This window comes from Myotis nattereri (assembly GCF_964212035.1).
Source record: "Myotis nattereri genome assembly, chromosome: 11".
NCBI classification, from domain to species: Eukaryota; Metazoa; Chordata; class Mammalia; order Chiroptera; family Vespertilionidae; genus Myotis; species Myotis nattereri.
In genome coordinates this window covers 41,519,679-41,540,334 of record NC_138086.1, presented here as the reverse complement: position 1 = coordinate 41,540,334, position 20,656 = coordinate 41,519,679, and the positions used below count along the sequence as shown (strand labels likewise).

General features: G+C 38.7%; 1 protein-coding gene and 1 pseudogene across 2 annotated transcripts in view; both read right to left on the bottom strand.

Moving 5' to 3' along the window:
- The window catches only part of DMTF1 (cyclin D binding myb like transcription factor 1), a 48,051-nt gene extending 29,326 nt beyond the window's left edge, over positions 1-18,725 (bottom strand). Inside the window, exons 1-4 of the mRNA XM_081101914.1 lie at positions 18,521-18,725; positions 7,147-7,253; positions 5,345-5,461; positions 3,522-3,644 (exon numbers count right to left, since the gene is read on the bottom strand). Of these exons, the coding sequence (XP_080958040.1) occupies positions 3,522-3,644; positions 5,345-5,453 (232 nt within the window). The 5' untranslated portion in view covers positions 5,454-5,461; positions 7,147-7,253; positions 18,521-18,725. The remainder of the gene's footprint in view (positions 1-3,521; positions 3,645-5,344; positions 5,462-7,146; positions 7,254-18,520) is intronic.
- LOC308526721 (PIN2/TERF1-interacting telomerase inhibitor 1-like) lies at positions 8,336-9,398 on the bottom strand (annotated as a pseudogene). Its single transcript has one exon. The product of its transcript is annotated as a PIN2/TERF1-interacting telomerase inhibitor 1-like (transcript).
- Positions 18,726-20,656: the final 1,931 nt, after the last annotated feature.

Below are 20,656 nucleotides of genomic sequence, written 5' to 3'. Positions count from 1 at the left end.
TAAGAAGCTAATTCAATAATCATGACAAGAGGCCAGTAGCTTGGACCAGGGTGAAATCAAGTAAGGGTGATTATAGTTCAAACTGTGGAGCAATAGAATTTGCAGATAAACCAAACATGAGAGAAATGGAAAAGTCAAAGATGATATTACAGGTAGGTTTTTTTAATGTCAGCAAATGGAAAAAATGTACCTGCCAAGAATGAGATAGGGAAGATTGTAGAAGCAAATTTCGAAATTTAGGAAGTTTTAGGAATTCAGTTTTAAACATATTAGTTTGAGATACGTACTAAACATCTAGAGTTAAAAGAAGTCTGGACTGGAATAAATATGGGAGCCATCACCAGAGATAGAATTTTAAATCATTAGTTCTAGGGAGTGAAAACAGGAAACAGAAGCAGTCTAAGAACTGAGTCCTGGGGCAGGCCACATTTAGAGGTTTGGGAGATGTGGACAAGTCAGCATAGGAGCCTGAGAAGAACATGGGCAGAAATGCAGAGGAAAACTAGAGAAACGTGTTCCCTGGGACCCACATGACAAAATGTTAAGTGTGGAAGAGGGAGTGATAAACATTGTCAAAAACTGTGGAGAGATCAAGCAAGACAAAGACTGGGGGGAAAAAAGAACAGCTTTGGTAAAGCGAGACAGGTAAAAGCCTGACTGGCGTGGGCTGAAGGAAGAATGGAAGAAGAAATGGAGGCAATTATTTCAAGGTACTTTCCTCTTAAGGGAAGGAGAGAAATTGGATGGGAGACAGAAGTGGGCTAATGGGACTTTTTAAAGTATTATAATATGTTTACAATGCTAAAGGGAACAATGCTAGAGAAGCAAAAATTGATGTTTCAAAAGAGACTATCAAGAATTGTTGTAACAATGTCAGTGAGTAGGCAAAGGGATAGGATCTAATAAAATGAAGAGCTGGCTGGCCTTAGCTAAGAGAAAAGATAGAATATATGGACATAGATACTTGTAGGTGTGTATCTGTGGAAATGAAAACTTGTAGAAATTATTTTCTGGCTACTTCAATTTTCTCAGTAAAGTAGTAAGCAAGGTTATCAGTTGAGAGTAAAGAAGATGGAGAAAGTATTTGAGGTTTCGGGATATATGAAACAGTTATGTCAGAGTGGGATAAAGAAAATTATGGTGAAGTATGTATGGTGTGACTGGCAGGCAACATCATGAGCCCACTTCCAAGATAATGATGATGAGTTTCAAGTGGGATCAGTCAGTTTGCCTGTGCTGTTTTTCTCCCATCAGGTATAGACACATAAGTGGGCAGATAAATTTAACCAAGGTTGTGGTTTCACCAAACAACAAATAAGTGAAGGAAGGAAAAAAAGACCTGATGGGAATTCAAGACAGTGATTACAATGACTAATCACGAAAGTGAAATTGGGTAAGGAGGAAACAGGATACTAAGTGGAGAAGGAACAAAGAAAAAGTGGTAAGATTAATGGGTGCCAGTGAGGCAAAGGATCATAGGAGTGTAAAAGTATTAGAGGAAGTAAGCTGGAAACATTGGAAGTTGTGGTAGGAAAGCAAAATCTGAAACAGAAAACAGATGGACTCTAGTTAATAGGTAGCAACAAAAGTGGTAATGGTAGAGAAAAGGCAGTGTGAAGAACAAAAAGAATAGGAGGCTAAGATATTGCAACAATCATCCGAATGAGTAATCACCAAGAGTTATAACTATGAATAGGGAATGGAGTGAATGTGGTGGTAGATGACTGCAAAAATAAGGGGTCAATTAGTGGTCTAGACTGATTACTATGAAAATTAAGAGGACTTTTAAGACTCAGAAGATAAATTTTATCAGTTTTATAAAGCATGTAAAGAAAATATGAATTTTAAAATTGAATTTTAAGTTAAATCTTTAAAAATATTCACCTCCACTAAGTCCAACAAATGACTTGCTCACTCAAGCAGTCCAAGATATATAGGACTTCATGCTTTTTTGTGACTTTTTTTAAAATATAGAAACTTTACTAAGTTGATTTATCAACATACGTTTTACAAATACAGGAAACATGTAAATACTTCAAGCCTGCTTTTCATGAATTCAGTCTTATTGTAAATATTAGCCTCCAGAATTCCCTGTGTACACGATAGGCTATGACTCAATATCAAGTAGCTCATGTATTTTATAACATCCAATTCAGATTAACACCATAAAATAGAACAAAATATCAAGTATAGTTTGAACCTACAATTATGATAAAGGCACTCTAATGAATTAACAAGTTAATAATACTATATTGTATATTTGAAAGTTGTTAAGAGAGCAGATCTTAAAAGTTCTCACCACACAAAAAAAATTCTGTAACTATATATGGTGATGGATGTTAACTAGTCTTATTGTGATCATTTCACAATATATGAATATACCAAAGCATTATGTTGTACACTTGTAACTAATATAATGTAACATATCAATTATAGCTGAATAAAAATAATTGTAGTTTAGAAAATGTCTATATAGGATTATGTCTGTAGTACATATAAGTTAATCAAGTTTTAAAGCGGAATCACAACATAATGACAGTCAAATTAGGAATTTAAAAAAATCATATGAATTATCATTAGGAGGAAAGATCACTTCATTAGATCATTTAATTTAATTATAGATTGTTTGTATAGTCACAACTGGAAGCAATATTAGCTACATGAACATTAATACTGTATTAATGAAGTCTCACAGCAAACTGACATAAAAGGGTTTCTTTTCTGTAAATTTAACAAGCAACTAAACTCGAAATACACAGTATTTACCTATTTGTGAAAACATGATTTTCCACAATGAAAACCTAGTTTCAGTTTTTCCCCGCTGGATAAAGATGTGATTTTGCTTGATGCTGAGTGCAAAAGGAAAGTTCTCAGATATGGCAAGACTCTCCTTTATGTACAAGAGCCTTGTGTCCCAACCCCATCAGCATGGACTAAGAAACCTATCTGAGCTTTGTGGGGACACCACATTTCAACAAGATTTCCTATTTTTTGCTAAACAAATTAGAAATATAATCTAACGTTATAGTTGTTGTGTTGTAGTCTTTTGCCAACAGTACCTGAAATATGATACCTCCTTAGAATCCAGTCTACTCTAAATGATCTTGAAATTTAAACATGTTAAAACCTTAGTGAGAAAAACTAATCAGACTCCTATATAACTTCCAGTGTGAAAAAAATTTTATACTCTTTATTAACAAAGCAAGAACATACAGATAGCACATTAAAAAAAGTTTGTGGGGGAAAGCTTGATCAGGAAAAAAAAATGCTTAAAAAGGCTCCTGGTTGGGGTGCAGTGAGGGGGCAATAATAAAAAAAAGATTAAATTAGACAATGTATGTAAAAGTATTTATAATCACTCCTGGAACATATAAGCACTTATTATGTGTGAATTAAAAAGAGGGTTTTTGATGAAATGAAGAGAAAATAATAGGTTTAAGTCTACTTCAAATGACAACTAAATCTCTTGCAAGCTAAAATTTGATTTTAAAAGAAAACTCTGCTTTTAAACAGTGACTTACGTGGAAGTGCAACAACTGATATGCAAGGAGCAGAATCATCAATACTCTGATCATCCTCAGAAGACAAACAAAGCCTTTTATGCAGAGGTTCAGTACTATCTTCTGAGTCTATTTCATCAGCTTCTGATGAAACAAAACAAAACAAAAATCTCAAAACGTTCAAAACAATGAGGAAAACACAAAATCTTCAAGTAATGACTGTAAAACAATCTTCTTACTGATTTGCTCAGTTAACTAAGTCCAGTTGTACAAGTGGGATTCCAAACAATATTGCCTTCTCAGTGTCTACTGCAGTACCTACATTTTTATTCTTATGACAAGGAACTATGACAAAGGTGCCACTTTTTGAACTTCACACTTTTGTGCTGTCAACTATCTGGCTTTCTAAATATTTTATATGTAAAGACAATTCACTCACAAATATTTACTGAGTGCCTACAATGTGCTAAGTGCTTGGAAAAGAACGAGAGACACCCCGACTGTCAAGGAGCTCACAGTACAGTGGAGGAGATGACTAAACTAACAATTTCAAAATAGTGTAATAAGAGCTATGAAGAGGCTGATATGAGCAAAGAGGAGAGGCATTTAATTTAGACTAGAAGTGAAGGGAGGTTTCCTGGAGAAGATGTCTTTAATATGAACAGAGCCAGAGGAAAATGAGTATTATTGGCAGTTGGAGTAATATATGCAGTGACACTGAGATATGAAAAGCTTCAGGTATGTTAGGAAAGTAAAAAACAAGTCATGAACTGCTGGAACATGGATAAGTGAAATGTGGCAAAAGTGAGTCTGAAAGGAAAGATGAGATGATGGGAGGCTATGTGCCAAATTATTCTAAAAACCATTGTACGCTTGAAATACCTTCTTACACTGTTGAGTATCATGACCAATGTCTTTGTAGTTTAAAAGAATAGAGGTGGGAAACTGGTTAAAGGCTGTTAGAGCCACCCAGGTGAGAAATTGAAATAAGAAAGGAGGACTTGAGAAGAGAGGAGGGAATTGATTTAAGAAACAATTCTATGAACAAATCTTCATGATAGAATGAATGTGGGAGATGAGAGGATTATTCCTACCTGTATTTATATCTAGGATACTAAAACAAATGAAATTGATTGAGAAAGGAAAAAAGAACCAGGTTGGGGGATTCTGTGAAAGAATTCAGTTTGACACATGTGACATTAAAAGGTGCCTCTGAGAAACGGACAATTCATAATAGTCAGAAGTTTGAATCATTTTAATACGTAGGTGGTAGTTAAAACAGAAAATTTGAATGACATAACCTAGGGATTAAGTATGGAGTGAAAAGAGAAGAGAAAATTTAGGTTGAGCAAAGATGAACTTAAAGCAAAAGAAACAATAAATTATACACAAGAAATAGGTAGAGAAAAATCACAAACCCCAAGGCTGTTGAATCTTGAGTCATTACACATGATCACAGTAAATCTTAGTGAGTTACATAAAATTCTCTAACACAGGTTCTAGCAAAAAATGTTCATTTATTTTATTGGTATGACTATACCTATATATTCTAATGTACCACATATACTCTTGGTGAGGAAGTTAATCCATCATTATCTTAGGAGGCTCAACAGATTTTTACTAATAAAACAGCTACTCATAAAAGTTAAAATTCATGGTAAATTAGAAAGTATACCAAGGGATATTTTTAAAATATAAAAATTAAGATTAATTCACGAATCAAAGAGATAACCTCCTTTCCTACGGTCCTGACCTAAACCGCCCAGATGGATAACAGAGATCAAAGGTGACATAAAATCGAGAAATCCAGAAAGATTCACAATTATGCCTGCAAGTTCTCCTACCATTCTGAGGGCAATGAAGAATGAGGTTCCCGTCTGTGTCCCGAGTCAAAGTTACAGAGTTCACAGTTTCTACTGTTACTGTGTCAGAATCCTCTTCAACTGTGCTCATACTCAAATCTGTACAAGGACATATTTCAGATTAGGATTAAAAAAATTATTTCCAAATATGAACTTAAAGTAGCCCTCTAATTTCCCCATCTCCCCCTGCAAAACCCCCACACTTTGTATCTGCCTACAGTGTTCTTTATGTGAAACTGCAATGCCAGTTCAGATTTCAAACCGTTTTTCAAAAGTTTATAACCATTATTTAGAATTAGATATAGCTCTGGTGGTGTGGCTCAGCTGGCTGGGCATTGCCCTGAGCACTTAAAAGGTAACCCGTTCAATACCCAGTATTCAACATGCCTGGGTTGCAGGGTCCATCCCCCCCAGTAGGGGGTGTGCAGGAGGCAGCCAATCAATGTTGTTCTCTCACATCGATGTTTCTCTTTCCCTTCCTCTCTCTCTGAAAAAATCAATTAAAAAGTAGAATTAGATATAATAATCTATAAGAATTGACTGCTATGATTAAAAACCTACAGTATTCACTTTTTAAAGAAATGTTTTTACCACATGCAATTAAAGTTGTCATGTCAGCAAATCTCACCACTTTTTATTTATTTTTAAACAAATATATTTTATTGATTTTTTTTACAGAGAAGAAGGGAGAGGGACAGAGAGTTAGAAACATCGATGAGAGAGAAACATCGATCAGCTGCCTCCTGCACACCTCCCACTGGGGATGTGTCCACAACCAACGTACATGCCTTGACCGGAATCGAACCTGGGACCCTTGAGTCCACAGGCCGATGCTCTACCCACTGAGCCAAACCAGTCAGGGCAAATCTCACCACTTTTTAGTTATTTTTTATTGGCAGCTTTGTGATATATTTAAATGTACGTAACTTCTGATTCTTTAGTACAAAATTCATTAAAGCTTTTATCTTAATCTAAGAATTACTTCTCCAAAACATTTTTTACAAGTAAAAAATTAATAGAAAATTCATTAAAGCTTTTATCTTAATCTAAGAATTACTTCTCCAAAACATTTTTTACAAGTAATTAAGCTCTGTTATTATCTGACAGGTAGGAACACTAAATAATTCTTTTAAAGTTTTTTTTTCATTAATATTAAACAAGTGCATACATCCATCATTGATCAAACTGCTTTTCTAACAGAGATGGAGCCATGCCTTCTTCTGAAATAGAGAACTGTTTTTGTTTAAACTGCTATTTCACACATATAATATTTTCCTTTTGTGCACACAGACTGATCAACCTTAGAATATAGTATTCATGCTTGACAGGGGGAATTTTATTGAATTTTTATCAATAGCCGAGTTGAACTCTTCAGGCTTACCTTATAATATTTAGTGAAGCTCTTGCCTCAATACTCAATTTTGGTCTTGTCCATGTACTTTTTACCAATTATCATAAGAAAGGGGACATAAGCTTTGATGTACACTAAATGATTCACACATTATTTGGCTTTTATACACAGGATATTATTAGTGTGTTCATGTATTTACCATTTACACTATGCACTTACCCCAGACAGAACAACTTAGGATCTACTAACATTTACACGGTGAAGACCCAGTGAGATTCACTAAAGTTTTATTATACAAATTACTGTTTTAAAAGGATATCATTCATTTTACAATGGTAAAGATGCCATTCCCATATTAAAGTGGAAATCATGATCTAGTTATGATTAAATTTGCAGTCATGAGGTGAGGTCCTTGGAACAAAGGCAGGCTTACCTAGAAAACAGATGAATCAGCTATATCCCTTCCCACAGAATCAAGTCGCCTTCCCTTAGCCACCAGCATCACTTTCATGTTATCCAGATTGTTTTTCCCCCATGCTCCTATAGATGCAACAATGAAAAAATAACAGCATTACACAAGAAGTCTTGTAACTACACTTGTGTGCTAGCAGTATGCTGATGACACTAGCCTCATGTGTTAGGTCAACTAGAAAAATGACAAAACCAGAAATCTTAGACCTTTAGGAAATCAGCCTCTAAAAGTATTCCCAGTGAAGGGCAGAAATGATGAGATTCTGATGCCCACTGAGTTAATTCAAAGGCAGCTTCTCAACCCATTTGTCCCTCATCAGGCAGTCAAACATTCTTGGAAAAAATAGGTTTAACTGTTAGTGGTTCTATGAATTACAGACTAGTCGGTGATGGCGAACCTTTTGAGCTCGGCGTTGTCAGCATTTTGAAAAACCCTAACTTAACTCTGGTGCCGTGTCACATATAGAAATTTTTTGATATTTGCAACCATAGTAAAACAAAGACTTATATTTTTGATATTTATTTTATATATTTAAATGCCATTTAACAAAGAAAAATCAAGCAAAAAAATGAGTTCGAGTGTCACCTCTGGCATGTGTCATAGGTTCACCATCACTGGACTAGGTACATATAACATGACCCAGAGTGTACATCAACTAATACAGTACCATAAATCTGACCAGTATCTTTTCTTTATAACAATTAACACCAGGTAGCATTTGAGATCTCGCTCCCAGCATGTTATAAGTTTGGCTCAAATAAACTTTTTTTTTTTTTTCCAAATAAACTCTTATAGAAATTAAAAAATAGTAACAATTAAACCATTCTTTACATAATACCTATTTCATCTTGAAGCATTAAAAATATATAATACCTGTGAACAATCCTGTCTAGGAATCTGTGTGTGTGTGTGTGTGTGTGTGTGTGTGTATGGGGGGGGGGGGATCCCAAATAATCAGGCTGGAAAAGGTAAATTACAAGCAAGCTTTTCAATGCAGTATGAAACTTACAAAACCTGAAATATTTTTTTTTTATTTTTTAATAGTCTACAAAGAAATTTGTTTATGACAGCCATGACTTAGAACATTTAAAAGTTCTTCTGGGAATATGATTTGGGGAAAATGTGGTGAAAGGGTGAGACTCAGCAATCCATGGGCATGTTAAAAGATGTGCACAAACTCTCTTGGGTGAACTCTGCTCTGACACTAGGCCAAGATGTGTGCCTGACATCTGAGTAGTTGGAAGGTCCTGGCTCAAGATAATTTATTTGGAGCCTTTCTTCTTTTTCACTGGTGCTTCATCTTGTGTGGCATCCACTGCTGCCTCAACTTGCTTTTGTCATTTTTCTTCTCTTTTTTGGACTTTGGTGGTAATACCTGGTCATTAATTAGGACACACAACCCTCTCCATCCTCAGTAGAAGTGTCATAATTCTCATCCCAATAAGGGTCTCTAACCCGCTGCTCAACTTGGTCTCTTTTTTTCTTAGTTCTGAGTTGGGTGTAATTTTCCACATTTATCTTTTGCCTTTCTTTCCTTTCCCCTTTTGTCTCTGAAACATAAGGCCCTGCAGCCATGACCTGTGGCTTGTTCTTTAGCTCTGCCAGCTGCTTGGCAAAGTACTCCTGGATGGTTAAGGCACTTGTCATAGTGGAGGTTTCATTCCCATCTGGAGTAGCAGGACTGGAATCATCCTTAGGAATCTTCTTACTCTGTCTTTTCCCAAAAATGCAGTCAAGATCTGTTTTGCTCCGAGATGACAGATCCTTCCCTTTTGTGAATTTCTTATAATGAACATGGGTTTTTGGAGATTCGGGACTTTTCTTCAAGGCTGGAAGATTTCTTTTCCTTGTTGTCTGAGGAGTCAGCATGCTGTTTCCAGTCCATGGCAAGTGTTCAATTCAGCCAAAAGCTGGTTAAAATCATCCTGATGAGCAATCCAGGTAGTTATTTTTAACTTGAACTTTAATATGACCTGTGGCTCCTTGCTCTTAAGACCCTAAACTCTTTCCTTTAGACCACATCATCTTTTCCAGCATGCTTGGGTCAAATATGGAATCACTACTCCCTGTGGTGTTTCTCAGATCCATAGCCCACTTCTGCTTCGTCTGACACTCAGCCATCACTGACATGTCACAGAGCCTGTGACGAGTGGTCCTCTGGACCTAATCAACAGGAGCTATGGAGCAGACAGCTAACAGAGAAGTTAGGGAAATTATTGGTTTTTTAAAGGTTTCTTTTTTTTTTAAAATATATTTTATTGATTTTTTACAGAGAGGAAGGGAGAGATAGAGAGTTAGAAACATCGATGAGAGAGAAACATCGATCAGCCGCCTCCCGCACATCTCCCACTGGGGATGTGCCCACAACCCAGGTACATGCCCCTGACCGGAATCGAACCCGGGACCTCTCAGTCTGCAAGCCGACGCTCTATCCACTGAGCCAAACCGGCTCTGGCTAAAGGTTTCTTTCAATAATAGGCTTCTCATCTTTATCCCAAAGGGTCAACCAAAAGTTCAAAAGCACAGCAGGAGTTGAGGTTCAAAGGGGATAGTTATATATGAGAATTGCTGTACATAAATAAGTCAGCAGTGAAAAAGGTACAGATCCTGCTAGAGAAATCTTCAGTCAGCTATTATATTTCATGCTGTCCTTATTTCTGAATCCATTAAATATTTTTTAAAGCTGGTTTGTAAGTAATACCTACTGCAGAAAATGGAAAAATAGAAATGTTTTAAAAAAGCTAAAATCATCTATAAACTTACCAAAACCAGAGTTCACTGTCTTTGGTGTGTGGGTGTGAGAGACAAGACTACAGTGGATAAGCAATTTTATATCCTGCTATTTGGAGTTCATTCATATTGAAAAGTGTGAAGGAAACCATGGTTAAGATTTAACTGAAGTTTCCTGTATCATTTAAAACTTTCACTGTATAAAAAAATATATTATTATATTGCCGAAACCGGTTTGGCTCAGTGGATAGAGCGTCAGCCTGTGGACTGAGAGGTCCCAGGTTCGATTCCGGTCAAGGGCATGTACCTGGGTTGCGGGCATATCCCCAGTAGGAGATGTGCTGGAGGCAGCTGATCGATGATTCTCTCTCATCGATGTTTCTAACTCTCTATCTCTCTCCCTTCCTCTCTGTAAAAAATCAATAAAAAAATATTTAAAAAAAAATATATATATTATTTAACAATTACCCTATCACTGGACATTTATGTTGTTCCCAATTTTTCATTTCCTTAAAACATACTGAAACATTTATTACATACTCTATTTCCTTAAATAGTAATTAGTGAAAATTATTAATTTAAAAAAATAAATGAACACCCAAATCACATTACGATCTAGTTTCCAGAGAGGTTGCACAAATTTATATCCCAATCATTGAGATATAAACTCTGTTTCTGGTAACCTTGACAGTATTTTTATTTAAAAAGGAACTACAAAGGAAAAAGAGCACAACTGCTCATTTGATAGGTACAAAATGGTTTCTGGTTGAGCATTTAATGAAAGTCATCTTGGGACCCAAGTTAATCTAAAGCTTTAGGGGGAAAAAACACACAAAGGTAGATTAGAGAAGACATGGTGAGAAAGTAATACAAGGAAAAAGGAGTATGAAATAGCTAGATGAAAGAAGGCACCGTTATACCTGCTATTGGAAAGTAGAAGGTTCCCATGAAATCTTTAGTAAGGTGAAATGGTTAAAGCAAAGCAATTACCTACCATTAATTTACAGGAAAAATTTTTTTGCGCTTTCCCAGACCCAAAAAATAATCTACCAAATCATACCAAATACAGGCATACCTTGTTTTATTGTGCACTGCAGACATTTTTTTAAAAACAATTGAAGGTTTGTAGCAACTATGTTGAGCAATTTGATTGGTGCATACTTTTGCAGTCAAGTATAAACATAACCTTTATATACACTGGGAAAATAAAATGTGTGCTTTACTGTGCCGCTGTGGTCTGAAATGGAATCTGCAATACCTCCGGTGTATGCTTGTACACTTAAGAATGTCCAGTGTTACACTAAGTGTCAACAGCCTAACCAGCTCTTGGGCTTTTTAACACCTTAGGACACACCTTGCTAACGGATGCACAAAACAGAGATAATGCACAGATGCTCACACTGTTTTAAGCTATGGCGGCTTGATGCTGAGATGCTACATTACTTGAAGAGACAGCCCTTGCAAGCATGTGACTACAAGCCAACCAACTGATTAACAGCAAAGTTCTTAAGGTGGGACTTGATTTGAAAGGAGGCTGGAGAGACGATATAATTTGGAGGCAGTGTTGATAGAATTTGCTGAATGAAGATAAAAAGAATGGGAGCTATTTCAAAGATGATTCTTGGGGGGGGGGGGAGGGGAAGGTCAGTGGGGAAAAAGGAGACATGTAATACTTTCAATAAAGGATTAAAAAAAGATTCTTAGGCTTTTGGCTTAAACAGCTGAGTGAATTTGGAGACTCTAAGAATATATGTCATTAAATATTTTTATTACTGTTAGTATTAAAGATATGAGGCATCCAAATGAAGATGTCAAGTTGATAGTTGGAAGCTGGAATTCAACAGGTGTGAATTAGACCTATAAATGTGAGTTAGAGGGATCCAAATTGTTTTAAAGATCACCTAGAGAGGTTAGAGAAGACAGTCTAGCTTCCAATTCTGGAACACTCTAACAGTTGGAAGTCAAGTGATGCATAAACAAACAAAGGAGTCTGAAAAGGACCAACCAATAGTATAGGATGAAAACTAATAGGTGTGATGCCCTGGCCAATGTGTCTCAGTTGGCTGGGTGACGTCCAATGCATCAAAAGTTTGCTGGTTTGATTCCCAGTGAGAGCACATGTTCGGGTATCAAGATTGGGGGCATAAGAGGCCCTTATCCCTTCCCTCTCTAAAAACCAACAAAATTCTTAAAACGAAAACTAACAGGTGCTAAGAGGCACGTGAGTGTTTTTCAAGGAGCATCAAGTAGTCAACTGTGTTAAATAGGACTGCTTTGAGGATGACTATCTGATCTGGCAATATGAAGGACACTGGTGACCTTAAGGTAAGCAGTTTCAGGTAGTGGAGACAGAAGCCATATTGGAATACACAGATAATTGGAAGTAGGGAAGACAATACAAACAGGTCTTTTACGGGGTTTATCTTTCAAGGTAAGTAGGGAGAGAGAATACTAGCTACCATAATGTCAAGACAGATGTTATTTAGAAGAGAATATCTGTCATTCTGATTCGACCAGAGTGACTGAGAAATGTTGGGTGAATAAACTGATTTAAGATAGTAAGGTACAAAGTTGAATATTTTAATGCCTTTGCCTTTATTCTAATTCATTATACATGAAACTGGACTGTTTCCCATTTGATTTATCAGGGAAGTATGTCAGGAAGATCTCCAAATCTGTAATAAAATTTTTGGTCCTCTTTGGGGCAAATAAGTACACACCACCAGTCCATTTAGACCTTCCTTTCTCTGTCACTGAGTTATAGTTATACCACATGTGCTATTTTTACACTAACTAGAAATAAAAGAGAAAAAAGGTAATAGTCATTTTAACTGGTGAAATGGTATTCTGGTCATGTTTCTCTCATTTGGTGGCTATATTAAACAGAAAAAAATACCCTAATAAAATCAAGGAAATAACTGAAATATGGTACAAAACATTTACAATGGAGTATTTACATATATTCGCATTTAAATGAGAAATGTAAACTTTTATAACATCCAATGAACAAGATGACACTACTTAATGTAGAACAAAAAGAACTCTTGGATATGTTATTTAACACAGAATTAAAGAAATGAATCCTTCATCCTACTCTATTACAGTATTGATGTAAAGCTTTTATTCAATGGATTACTTTATGTATCTCCACCTATATTAATTATTCTGATTTTCTAGGCAATTAAATGACATTATTATCTTCTAAAAACTAGAACCAAAAAAAGTGACACTTCTTCCTAGCTTTGGGATTAGTTCTGTAGATAAATTTGTATCAATCAGTTCCCAAGCACAGTACAAGTACAAGGGTAGATTTTATTAGTGAAGATCATGAGAAGCACAGAAATTTTACTAACCCTAGGTGCTTGGAATTTATTCTACACTAGAGGCCTGATGCATGAAAATTCATGCACTGGATGGGGGTGGGAGGGGTCCTTAAGCCCACCTGCCCCCTCTCACAGTCCCGGAGCCATTAGGGGCGGGAGGTGACACAGCGATCAGAGGAAGGCAACGCCCCCATCACACCTCTGCTGCTGCTACTGCCAGCAGCGCAAGCCTCAGGCAGCCCTGGGCGGCTGGGTAGCTGACATCCGAGGTTTGCCTGCACCTCAGGCCGGCCCTGGGCGGCTGTGGGACTGAGGGCAGGTCCGGCCGCACTGTGCGCTTGCCACCCCCCAGCTGCGCTGAAAGGACTGTGGGACTCCAGCGGCAGGTGCAAGGAGGGGCCGGACCACCCCTCGGGGCTCTGGGGACTGGGCGCAGCCATCTTTGTGACAATTTGCATATTCCCTCTTTATTAGATAGGATTGAAAAACAGGCTAAGGCTACATGGTGTGAAAAAAATTCACTCTTAGATACTTTCATAAGGGGAAATCAAGCAAGCTACAGAATATATAGCACTAGAATTTTACTGATGAGGTAAGAATTAAAAACCACTAGCTAAAACACAGTTTTGGACATATTTCAACTAATAAGACAGTAAGGACCCATTTAATTTTCAGATGTCTTTTTCTGACCCAATATATTAGCACAAATTACTCCTGTAACTTTCCTGTGATGATCACCCGTCTTTTATTCATGTATTAACATGCCTATTTAAAAAATTTTTTTACAATGAGATACTATTGTCACATCTTTTATAATTTTTTTTGCATTAGGAACATTTTCCAATATTACTACTTACTCTGTCACAGCATTTTTAATGAATACAAAGTATCTCAATTTACCTAACCATTAACCTATTAATGAACATTTTTGTTTGAGGTCTTGCTATTATAAAGACTCCATATTGACCATCATCATACCTATCATTGCATATAATGAACTAGAGGCCCGATGCACGAAATTCATGCAAGGGGCTTGGCCCTTGCAGCCCCAGTTTCGTCCGGAAGGTCGGTCTGGAAAGTCGTTCAGCTGTCTGGTCTAATTAGCATATCACGCTTTTAATATTATAGATTCCTTAGGAAATGTTTGAAAGGTGATTTCCTTAGTAATGTATAATAATCTAAAAGATGTGTTTTAAGGTATTTTTATTTTGAAAGAGAACTGATAAATTCCTATATCCTGAACACATTTACATAGAGGGGTGTAAAAAAAAAAAGACAAAGCCACAAAATAAATCTTGAATATTGATTTTATTCAAGATAGGAATAGGGGACATGCCATACTTGAAGTTGAATGCTTTGGGCTATGGTCCTGGGCCCCAAGGGATTTGCTCTTCTGTGTACTTTGTGGAAGTTTGAGAAGCAGAGCTATAAATGAACATAAAACATACTGAATTAAGGTACCTAATTAATGCTCATGATAGCCTGGTTTTAAGATGGCAAAATATGACTGTATGCCATATAATCAATAAAGATGTTAATGGAGTTTATTATAATATACTTCAATTGCTTAAGATGTTGATTTCAATTATCAACGATTGGAAATAGTATCATTATTTAAGAGAATTACTTGATAGTATTACAAGTAATGTAATTTTATAGCATTTTATATCTGGTTTGGCAATAAAATCTTATTGCTTATTAAAAACCAAAAACGTTATTTTTCACCCAGTGCATGACTTAAGAGTTTATAACATGTACTTGACTGCATTTTAATATTTCATCCATTTACACTGAGCACTTGATGCAAAGCAGCATCAAAAGATCTTTAAAATTAATACATCAAATTATCACTATAGTCTTGATTTATACAGAAGTTAATTTTTAAAATGCATTTCCTCTACAGACACTAAAATACTCATAGGCAATAAATACATAAACTTAATGTGCATTTTCCTGTTGTTACATAACACCTGATAGTAAATAAAGATTAGCTTTGACAACCTGGTGCTTGAAAAAATGCCAGGCAACACAACAACGTACATAACCAAAAAAAAGGGGGGGGGGGGGAGAGGGTAACATTTCAAACAAACAAACAAAATTATTCACAAAGGGCTCTTCAGTGTACTTTTTCCTGACAACTTCTTTCTGGTATCCAGTCACAGAATGGGCTATCTATCCACAAATGTAAAAAAAAAAGCAAACTTCATAAACAGGTTCTTTCTTTTATTTAAATTTATTGTTTACCTTTATAGAATCAAAGCATAAACAAAACCTATTTGTAATTTCCATTACAAAAATTCTCTTCATAAAAGGAAAAAAACATGAAAAAAGAGGGAGAAATGATATGAATGCAAACAAACACTACATACAACATTTCATAACTATCTATTTTATATTTAACACAGCAACAGACTGATCACTTTCTCAGGTCATTTCATATCATTTAGGGATAGAAAAAGATGTGGAGCTGAAATTGCAAAGCATTCAGAATAATTAGGGAATTCTTTATTTTTTTTTGATGGGAAAATAAAGTGTTAAAAGTGATGGTGATAAGAGGAAACTGAATATTAAAAGAAAACTCAATTTTAAGAAGGCAGCCTCTCTATATAATATTTTAAAAAGTGGAACTCTTCCTAAACTTTATTGCTGTCCTAAAGGTTTGATGTGTCTGCAACACATACTTTCAAAACACTTCCCAACCCCCTCAATATTTTAACATTTATGTGCCAGGTTGTGAATCTCTAAGGACATTTGTTTCACATTGTCTTATTCATCTTCACAAGCGTTAACGTAAGCCAATGTACTTCAAGGTGCAGGACAAAAGCAACTGATCAAAATAACAAGATGTTATTTTCAGAAAAAATTTATTACATCATTAATAAAAATTAAGGTCTATAGACTTTAGAGAGAGAAAGTGAGCAGAAAGATAAGCATCACTCCTGGCTGGTTTGGCTCAGTGGATAGAGCGCCGGCCTGCAGACTGAAGGGTCCCAGGTTCGATTCCCGTCAAGGGCACATGCCCGGGTTGCGGGCTCGATCCCCAGTCGGGGGCGTGCAGGAGGCAGCCGATCAATGATTCTCTCATCATTGATGGTTCTATTTCTCTCTCTCTCTCTTCCTCTCTGAAATCAATAAAAATATATTTAAAAAAAAAGAAAGATAAGCATTATATGGGAAGGACTAGTTTTGCTGTTCTTATTTCAATACTAACTAGTAACACTTAACCTTACAAATACATACAGTTATCTCTCCTGCTGCCTTGAAGTGAAATGAGGTAACCTTTCTCCATCTTAAAAAAAAAAAAAAATCTAAGTATGCATGCAATGCCCAGTACTTGCTGATTAACTGTTGATGAAGACAGGGCAATAGCATTTTGGCTCCACCATCTAGCTCAACTGCAATCAATTAAAGAGATTCATGCAGAATATGCAGGTCTAGACCAGCCCCCAAAATCACATTTTGGGTGAGCCTATCAACTAAAATAGTAAAAAAAAAAAAAAAAAAAAGAGTTCGGTGGCAAATAAAAGCACCTAGTATATATGGGAGTTAAAATAATCAGATAAAATCACAAAACATGAAATGTACTTTCCCCAAAACTGTAACAAGGAATGCCTTTTTCAGAAAAAAGGAAAAAGTTTGATCTCACACCAGCCTGTTTTTATTCTTAAAAACATTCAGTCTGACCATTTTCGTAACATTAAGAAACACAACTCTCATGTTTTCCTAAATCTTAACCTAATGTAATAGAATTTTATCCCCACTACACCGTCATAGTAAAAAGCTACACTCTTAGGTGTACTATCACCACAGTCTTCAAACATGGAAGTGCTGGCAAATTACTCAGATGACGAAAAAATAACAATAATAACGCACGGTTATTTGAAACACAAATTTAAAAACCAGCTCATTCAGAAAGCAATCTCAAGCAATGAAAAAATAGGAAAGTCCTCAACTGAAAAAAAAAAAAAAAAGATTCTGTTTGTAAAAATTTGCAACACAATGGAAGAATATTTTCTCACTTGGACCAAAACTTAAAAACAGTTAAGTGGTTAACTGTCTCTCAATAATGAAAGGCATCATTATTAGTAAAAGACAAAAATTCCAAACGGAGGGGAAAAAAACCCCCCAAATGTTGTTATTCTGCACGTACAACGCTGCCGAGACGGCAATGCCGGGCAACACGCTCTGCGCTGGCTGCTCCCACACGAAGCCTCGCCCGCCGTCGGGGGGAAGGTACCTGACCACGAATCGAGTCAGGAAAACCGCCCCACACCGATCCCCAAATTCAATCGGGGACAGGCCGGGGGTCCTGGGCCCGCTTCGTAGCATCCTCGCCCTCCCGTCGTCGACACCGAATGCTTCTGCTCTAAAAACACCTGCTCCATCCCCATTCATTCCGCCGCCCGGACAGGCACCCGGACCCCTCTCGGACCTACGCCGGGGACCGGGCTAAAAACACCTCATGTCCCTCAAGAGACACCCCACGTCTATTTCAAAGGACACATGACATTAAAAAAAATTCAAGCCCTCCCTCGGACCTTGGCAGATGCTGACAATTGCTACTTGCCGAGGCATCGCACGGTTCTCCGGTCGGTTCGGACCGTCTGCCCGTCACCCGGCCCACGCCTCCCCTTTTAAAAAGAAGGGGACTCCGGCCGACAGAGACAGTCGGAACCCCGATCCCCTCGGGCCGGGCCACGGAGAGGCGAGCGAGAGTGAGTCCAAAAAGACGGGAAGAGACATCTAAGACGCAAACGGGGTGAAAAAGGAAAAATCAGGGGGGTGGGGCGAGACCCACCTCTTCATTGAGCCTCCTGATCCTACAAACGAAAAGGTACCAACCACAACAAAAAGACAGAAAGGCGAGCACCACAGATACAAGGAAGGCTTCCCGACTCTCCGCATCCCCGGGCCCAATTCCCTCCGCAGATCCCGGCCCACCCCACCCCCAGGGGTCCCGGCGCCATTTAGCTCCTCCGAAGCCGCCGCCATTTTCCGCCCCTGCCGGGTCGCCGCGGTGCCTCGGCGGCTGCTGGTGACTCTCCTCTGCAGCCGGAGTCGCCGCCACAGGCCCGGCCCCGAGAGGGAGGCCCCGGCCTGAGCGTGCGGGGACGGCAGCTCCAGCGTCACCAAGGCCCGGCTCCCACCCCGCCCGCGGTGCCCGGGGGCCGGCAGCTGGCGCCGGCCGACGGGAGCAAGCGGGCAGCAAGGGGGCCGGACAGGCTCCACTGGGCGGAGCGGCCCTGGCGGCGGTTGGGACCTGAAGGTTCCATCGCACTTACTTCCTGTTTTGGGTCCGGGCACTTTGGAAGAACCAGGATGAAGGCTCCAAAAAATACCAGGATGGAGGAAGCAGCCACGGGCAAGAGTGGCTACAGCTGGAGTAAGCGAGCGCGACGAGCCACCGGAAACGGAGCTACGGCCGCACCCCGCCCCTAAGCCCCCGCCCGCTCCCCCCGCCCGCTCTCCCTTTCCTCGGGCGGGCCCTGCGAGCCAGGTGCTACGTCACTTCCGGCCAAGTGGGCGCGCGAAAAAAGGTCCCGGGTTTGTTGGAGTTGCAGTCCAGGTCCATGGTCGGCTGTTCTCTTCCTCTCGTCATACTAGGAAAAACTCCGTGCGGATTACCTCGCTGCTGCTCATATAATGGAGGCATTGGAGCCCCCCCCCCCACTTTTTTTTGTGCAACTGTGGCCCTTCTGGTTTCGGAGAAAGTTGGGCCCCGCGCGCAGGCCCAGTTTCATCATTCTGCGGGGCTCGGAGCGGAGGAAGCTGCCGGTCGGGACGGCGTGGAAGCGGGGTCTGAGTGCAGAAGAAAACCTGAAATCGGGTGTCTGATCTTCCCATTTGGTCGGCTTGGCAGTAGGCGCTCTGCCGGCGTAGGCGCTTACAGAAGATGTCACCTATTGGGACGTCTGTTGCAATTAGTGGGGACATAGATCCCGTCTGGGTGTAGGAAGACGCCGCTCGTCTGAAAGCACGGCTTTCCCCCTAAATCTCAGAGAAGACGCATAGTCGGCCCCGCCCCCAGGCCAGTCTTTAAGAAACTTCGTGAGACCCAGGCAAGGATTTTTGTTTTAGAGTTCCGAGGCTGTGGAAAAATCGAAAGATTGTGTGTTCTGAACCCTGTTACTGCCCTGATGATTCTGACCTCATTTTACTTGTTTACCAAACTAGCTTTATTGTACTCTGCTCTCCCTTATCGACTGGGAGTGTAGGAGCTTAAAAGTTAGACTTCACTGAAACAATGGCATCCCACAGTTGTGTGCAGACGCACGCTGCATGGTCACAGCGGGGATGGAGTCGCTGTCAGTTGTAAAAGTCAAATGAAGGGCCATCAGGAATGACACTTGGGCAGTTTCTTGTGAAATGAAAACATGTTCTTACCATATAGTCCAGCAATCACACTTCTTGCTATTTGCACAAAGGAGTTGTAATGTTATGTCCACCAAACAACCTGCACACAGATATTTACAGCAACTTTATTCATAATTTCCAAAACTGGAGCGCAACCATAATGTGCTTCAGTAGGTAAATTCATAAACGGTGGTACATTTATACAAGGGAATATTAATGCTTTTTTTTTTTAAAAAGCTATCAAATTATGAAAAGACTTGGAGAAACTTTAAATGCATATTACGAAGTGAAAGAAGTTACTGTATAATTCCAACTATTTGACCTTCTGAGAAGGCAAAACTATGGAGATTGTGAAAAGACCAACAGTTGCGGGAGTTTGGGGCTGGACAGAGGAGCAGGTAATGCGCACAGGATTTTCAGGGCAGTGCCGTGATTCCCTATGATCAATAATGGTAAATGCATGTCATTGTGCATTTATCAAAACCCATAGAATGTACCATACCAGTGAGGAACCCTAATGTAAACTATGGACTTGGGTGTTAATGATGGGTCAGTGTGGGCTCATGGTTTGTAACAAATATACCACTTTGGTGCTGAATGTTGATAATGGGGGAGGCTATACATGCCACGGTGGTGGGGGGGTGTGTCGGGGGGATAAGTATATAGAAAATATCTATACTTTCCCCTCAATATCTCCCCCCCCCCAATTTTATAGTGGATCTTAAACTACTCTTTGAAAAGACTATCTTGAAAAAGAAGTATGAAAGAGTTTAAAAAAGACGGAATTTGAACAACGGGAGCCAACATTTTTTTGAGAGCTTATGTGTCAATTCAATGCTTTACATGTATTACACCCATTTAGTATTTGCAAGCACAAAATGTGTATGTACAGTTATGACTAATGAATCCCGTTTTAGATAGGAACCAGGAAGAAGTGAAGGAATATGTCCAAGGGCACACAGCAAATACGTGGTAGAGTTGGAATGGAAGCCTCAGCTCTAGAGCCTATGATCTGGACTACCCTTCTGAACCGCACAAAATACACCTTGGCAAGTCTTTTTATA